Source organism: Charadrius vociferus, unplaced genomic scaffold (genome assembly GCF_000708025.1).
Source record: "Charadrius vociferus isolate BGI_N301 unplaced genomic scaffold, ASM70802v2 scaffold1041, whole genome shotgun sequence".
Taxonomy (NCBI): Eukaryota; Metazoa; Chordata; class Aves; order Charadriiformes; family Charadriidae; genus Charadrius; species Charadrius vociferus.
The window spans coordinates 1089937-1096516 of NW_009646843.1; the positions used below are offsets into that span (position 1 = coordinate 1089937).

A 6580-nucleotide genomic window follows, 5' to 3' on the forward strand; every position below is an offset into this window, starting at 1 on the left:
AGAGTTAAAAATCTGTGAATGCATGCCCTGAATATGCAACATTCCATTCACTGTTAGCAAATGATTTCTTAGTAAAAGAAATTTCAGGCAAAATTTTGTGCCTTATTGTATGTTTACAAAGTTGATTCTGTAGAAAAAAAAATTCAATGAGGGTTACAGCCAAGAACGGAAAAGGGTGTACAAAACAAAAGATGAGAAATGCATTTTCCCTGGTTCAAAGATGGAGCAGGACAGGTACTCAAAGCTAAGCAAGTTATTGAGGCAAACAGGGTCATAAAAGTGATACACAGAGGCAGCATCTCATATGCATTTCTGCAATATTCCTTAGATAAAAGGAATATTTAGTATTTAGTGTAACTTTTATAAAGCTCCTACAACTGTTCAGCCTCTCAAATTGCATCTCAGTTTAGGATGCCTACAAGAAACGTTTGCTTTCATTCAGTAAAATAATTTGTGTTTCTGCAACATTTCAGAGGTTAAATACTGGATGTCTGAGTCTCCGGGTTGTACCACGTACATGTCACTTCTTTCATTATGCATAAACTAGCGCTGAGAGTAGAGCTGTTCCCACAGTTGTTCTTACCCACTCAGTTCTGTTGCTAAAATATTACCCCATAAGTGATAGTCTTTGATGTCAAGTCTTTTCAACACTATCTTTCGAGGAGTAAATAAGTCCTTGTAGAATGAAGCTCTTTCCAGTCTGAAGATGTTTTTGTGATTTTAAAGACAGCCAGCACTTACTCAAAGGCAGAGCAGGAGGCAGTAAAGCTACTCACCTGGGATGCAGCAAAGGGCTAGAGCCAACAGCAGCAATACGCCTAAAGTCTTCATGGTGGCTAACGCCTCTGCGTGCGACAGAGCCTCTGTTTTGCTCAGGAAATGGTGCTTTAGCTCTGCCCTCAGGTGGTAACCGCGCTTATATATACGTGTGCACATTTCTTTGGGGGGGGGGTTGTGTGTGTATATTCATATTTGGCTTATCCACCCTCATTCTCTGGCATGGTTTGGGCCGGACTGGCCGCTGAAACGAACAACAGATCGCCAACCCAGGACGTTCTGAAGTAACACACCTGGTCTTTTGTTGGGGTGGCAATCTCGACAGAGGTAAGCCGTGCTGTAAGCAAGGAAGAATGCTTCTTCGTCAACGGGAGTCACACAAAGTTTAGATACGTTAGATACACCCTCTGTGTCATAATTTCAAGTGAAATATGTGACAGGCTCCTTCTGAAGAACCATAAAAAATTCCTGCAGGCAAAAGAGCAACCGTAAAACCCTGAGCAGCAACTCCTGTCAGATTTTCTCTGTGGGCACCTATCAGTGCTTATTTACATGCAGTGCATTTTCACAAGCAAAACGTTGAATGAGCGGCTTCCAGAGTGGAAAGTTGCTACTTTTATTTTCATGCTTCATCCCAGTAAAACATCATTAAGTTATAGTGAAACCAGCAAAACACTGAACTGGGCAGGCAAGCAAAAGGGTGTCCCAGACACTGAAGGGAGTCCTTGGACTGGACAAGAGATGGAGCAACTTCTATGGGCATTTGCAGAGAATTTACAATTGTTATTTTCCCCAAAAGCCATTAACATTGTGGTTGAGATTTGCAGTAATGGACCGATAGTCTGATGATGACAGAATGATGTGAGACCCTAGCCTGGATCCCAGCAAAGTTGAACTCAATCTGGAAATCGCCGCTTCATCCATCTGCCCATCTTAACATAAATCCTTTGTTTTACCACCAAAGCATCGCTTTTTTGGACGACCTCATTCCATCAAGAAAAACAAGCAACCCCCTCCCTTTGGCTCCCAGAAGAAATGCCTATGGGAAACATTACTTTTTAGAAGGGATATGCCCAATATATTTATGTTTCTCTTGTGTGGATCAAAAAACCACCAATTCAATACCCCAACAGAGGACAAAAGCAAAATAAATTTCATGGACAATACGCCAGTGACAGGTCACACTCCCAAAAAACAGAAGCATACTTTGTCCTGGGATTGTGAAACACTGTTGAAATACTCCTTGGGCTTGCAAAGAGTATTATGTTATTAAAGACTGAGAGAGAAGACAAGTAGGCAGGAGCAGGAACCATCCCTAGGAGGGCATTTATCTTAAAGCACTTGGAGACTGTTAAAGGATGATTTCAGGATGAGAAAGACCTAGAAATATGTCATTTGGAGGAGCTGGACAAATAGGCAGGGCCCAGTCATGTGTCTGAAAAATATGGGCTTTGCTAACAGACTGCCACGCTTCGGGTGAGGGCTGTGCTCGGGCGGTCGGGGACCAGCTCCTGCCACAGACACCACCACGGTCTGAGAGGGTTTTGCCGATGACACCCACACAGGGAAAGTGCAGCAGGAGCACCTCAGCAGAGATCAGGTAGCGTCATCACTTCAGAGCAGCATTTCAGCCCTTTACAACATCAAACATCGAAAAGGGTCTGAACACTAATGTAGGCTGACTATCATTTATGCGCAAAGTCACACAGCTCTGAGGTTTATGCATCTGTATTTAATTTTCTGCCTTTTATGAGAGGGAGGGGAGCAAGATGTTGTTCTTGTTATATCCCAGAGCTATGAGCACGTAACCTATTCAGCCTGGCATCATCATTCAACAAATCAGAAGAAAATGTTTCATGAGAGAACGCATGAAACAAGACAAAGAAATGTTGCTGATTTAGTTTATTGAGAAAGAAAATCAGGAGTGAGCTGAGCTCCCCAGAGAGCGAGATGAACTGAGGTGAGATCTTTAGCTGGGATTTGCCAGTGGGGATCCTGTGGTGAATTCTCTCAGCACCGATACTCAGCATTTTTCAAAATGGCTTAAAGTGAGAGTCCCGTTGCTGTCCCTGAAAGTGAGGAGAGGAAAAAATGGATTAGATACAGAGTCCCGCCTGCTGCAATCTGTACTTTTGCTCCTAGAGAAGGCATCAGATAGGATCCTGCCCCAGAGCCACAGAACTTGCAGACTCAGAGTCCCATTAGCTATTCGGTTATTAAGAGATGAGTGAAATGATTTAACCCGTTCTTAAGACTGAAACTATTTGGGGGAAACTCTAATGAAACTTCAAATTTAATTTTCTTTGCAACATGCAAGAAAAACTCCATTAAGGTTAACGGTCTTCAAACCATTCACACTAACAAACAAGACGTAGCTCTTTGCTCTAATGAAAAAAAAAAACCCAAACAATGGTTGGCACGATGACTGATATTCTTTCCTGCCCCAAATCCCTAGTCAACACTGGTCAGCAAACAAGAAAGTGGCAACTGTGCAAACTTGCACCTATATGAAGCAACTGATAACATGAATGCGATCCATGTTTGTACGTACACGACTGCGTTGCAGAAGTTACACTTATTGCTGTACGTTTTGCTGTCAGAGCCACAGAGGGGCATGTAGTCAAGCGGGCAGGCAGGTTTAGGGTAGTCACTGCAGTCCACCTGCAAAAACAGAACAAAAGTCTAATGTGAAGGATATAAAGGAGGCAATAGCAGAAGGGCTTGAACCCCTACCTACAGTTGCAGTGCTAATGATAACGATCTAACTAAAAGTAATTAACTTCCTTGCACAATCTGATATAAACTGAGGTGTCAGTTTCTCCGATGCCAGAAGAATTTAATAATATAAAAATAGATCATAATTTCCTGTTTGAAGAGATGTATATCATAACCTGACCACAGCATTTCTAAGCAGCAGCAGTTCACCCAGTGAATGTGCTGTGCTCGTGGTCATATTGCACTGTGTTCCTGACCTGGTCAGGAAATTAAATGGAAAAACACTGGTGTCTGGAGAAGTGTAGGCATCAATGCCTGTATAAGTCCAGTATCTCTCCCATAGTCTTAAAAGAGGAAGATCAGCATTTAGCTAAATACTGTGAGAGTGGGATTTTGGTTTTTTTGTGCAATGGGTTCTACACTTGCTGAGAGGTATCGTAGTGCAAAAAAAAGTATATGGGTCCAGGAAGAGGCTGAGGAATTTCAAGGTGGAGAAATCTACTAAGGCTCACTGACTACACAGAAATCACACCTAGCTGAGGTCCATCACCTGAAAATAGCTGAAGGTAGGAAGAATAGAAATCCTGTACATGCTCACTCTACTCTTACCATCTACACAATCCTTACGACCCCTGCTAAAAGCAGGCTCTGCATCAAGCCATCATGGGCTTGATGGACCATTGGTCTGACCCCAGAAACCATTCTCTGTTCTTATTCTCAGTTCTGCCCTGATGGATTGTTTCTGCTACTGCTCTTTTACTGATCCTTTCCTGTGCAGTCACCCTCTTCCTTTTCTGATGTTAGCACAGATAATGTGTATTACGTGTGGAGAAAGCAAAATCTTCCCTGTGCTGAAGCACAGCAGCAGTTGCACTCTTGTAGGATGTCGCTGCAGACACTGGCAGTGCTTCCCCTGACATCAGCGGGACCGAAACCCAGACCCTCATCACACAGTTCACTTACTGTCGCAATTTCCTTCTTACATTCAGCATCGAACTTCTTGCCAACACTGGTTCCAAGCTCCCTGGGAAGGGAAGAGACCTGAGTTAGGGAGCTCTGTGAGCACCCTGCGCTGCTGACCCCCATGTCCCAGCCATGCTGATCAGCCTCAGGTACACCATACAGGAGATGTCCAGCTTGGGCCATGTCCACATGGCTCTAGACAGCAGCTCAGGTGGTGCCACAGCCTGCTGGAGTGCTGGTTTATAGCATGATGTGAAGGACAAGGGAGGGTGCAGGGCATCAGGGTGAATGAGGAGCTGGGTTGTGTGACATTGTAGATGCACCTTAGGTTAGTTGATGTCCTCTGCAAGGCAGCATCTGCTCCATGGACCCTTTTAACTTAGTTAAGAGAAGCATTCTGTCCTGTATTAGATTCCCACACAGACCTCTACTTGTGTCCCTAGATCAAAGGCACAGTTTTCCTTCTTATCACTAAGGAAAACAGGGTCTAGTTACCAGGGAACAAGAAGGGTCAAAGTCCAAGCGCCTCACAGAAACGGCCTTGGTAGAAGTCCTGGTATTCAGAAGAGCAGCCGTGAGGAGAGCTAAGCACTCATTATCCCTCACAGGAGAGCTCTGCGCCCACAGTACTCACAGGTTATGGACGCACAGCAGGCACTCGTTGTCGTAGGTGACCCCGTCAGTACCACAGACGGGGCTGAGGTCTTTATTGCAGAGCAACGCCACTTTGCCTTCCTCGTTTGTTGTGTTGGGATATTTACTGCAGTCCACCTGTTGAGGGAACACACAAAAAAGTGCTGGTGAAGGGTTACTTATAGGAAGCAAGCAGATCTGGTGAGCGTGTCTGTCTGGCCACCTAGGATACCACCACAACAGGAAAAATTCTTTTTTTTTTTTGTTTCAGTATGATGACATTTCACTTGAAGATGACCCATGCAAGATTCTGATATCTCATATGTCCTCTTATTTAGTGTTTGAATTATTTATTGGGGGAGTCAATAAGCAGCTTTGGCCACTCAGAAGCAGGACATGCCACTTGTTTTGCTCTTGGTTTCACTTACTGGGACAACTTCCTTGCATTCTCCATCGTAGTCTTTGCTGACATTGGTTCCATATTCTCTGGAGAGGGAAAGACAAATGTTAGGAAGTTCAGCATAGACTCCTTGCTACATCCTAGGTGCTAGAAATATGTAACTAATACAAAGGAAAGCTGACTCTTTTTATCAGTCAGGCTAATATATATTTTTTGAAAAGGTAGAGCCATCATCCCTGACCAGCTAGCGCTGAGTGGCTGGCAGGGATGCAAAGACCCTGAGAGCTTTAGGACCGCTTTGGGTAGTTCAGAGGAGAGCATCTCTCCATCCTTTTGCTCTGTTTTGCTGTGATGAGAAGTGCCCTAGGGGCTGTCGTCTGGCTGATCCTTGAGATGGAGAAGAAAAACCTGAATAAATTACACCAGCAAAAGAGAGACAGTGATTAAAGCGATGTCTAGGCAACAGAGTGCCACGCAATGATATCCAAACCCATTTTGAAGGAATTGACACAAGTGACATATGACAGATCACTGTTTGTTGAAAATTGGTGCTGCCAGGAGCCCTAAGCACTGCTGCCTGAGGTCTCCTACGCAGTACGTACAAGTTGTAGGCACAGAGCAGGCACTCGTTGCTGTAGGTGACTCCATCGGTACCGCAGATGGGGCTGAGGATCTTGGTGCAGACCAACACCTCTTTGCCTTCCTCATTTGTAGTGTTAGGATACGTACTGCAGTCCACCTGTTAAAGGAACATACGGCAACTGGGTGGAGAAGACATTTTACATTCACAACTCTCATCTTGCATGAGACAGTGAACAGATACAACCTGCAGTGGGGTTTCCACTACCACAGCACAAACTGATGCTGGTGGGGCAATCTGGTGAGTCCTTCCTGCAGGAACCTCCCCATGCAGCAGGAGAAGATGAGAGGGCTAAAGCCACGCGGCCCCCAGATGGGGTAAATCAGTGGTGGTCCCTTATGCTCACTTGGCATCATTTTACAAAGGCTGAGCATTGGTGCCTCATTCTTACATTCTTGTGGCCCCTCCAGTGCACTTCTGTTATTACACTTTCATTTTCAACACTCTGATTT

General features: G+C 44.6%; 1 protein-coding gene across 1 annotated transcript in view; it reads right to left on the reverse strand.

Moving 5' to 3' along the window:
* Positions 1-2500: 2500 nt before the first annotated feature.
* LOC104293704 (ovomucoid-like) overlaps positions 2501-6580 on the reverse strand; it is a 5600-nt gene continuing 1520 nt past the window's right edge. Inside the window, exons 3-8 of the mRNA XM_009893227.1 lie at positions 6091-6227; positions 5517-5574; positions 5090-5226; positions 4456-4516; positions 3329-3438; positions 2501-2846 (exon numbers count right to left, since the gene is read on the reverse strand). Coding sequence (XP_009891529.1) covers positions 2801-2846; positions 3329-3438; positions 4456-4516; positions 5090-5226; positions 5517-5574; positions 6091-6227 — 549 coding nt within the window. The 3' untranslated portion in view covers positions 2501-2800. The remainder of the gene's footprint in view (positions 2847-3328; positions 3439-4455; positions 4517-5089; positions 5227-5516; positions 5575-6090; positions 6228-6580) is intronic.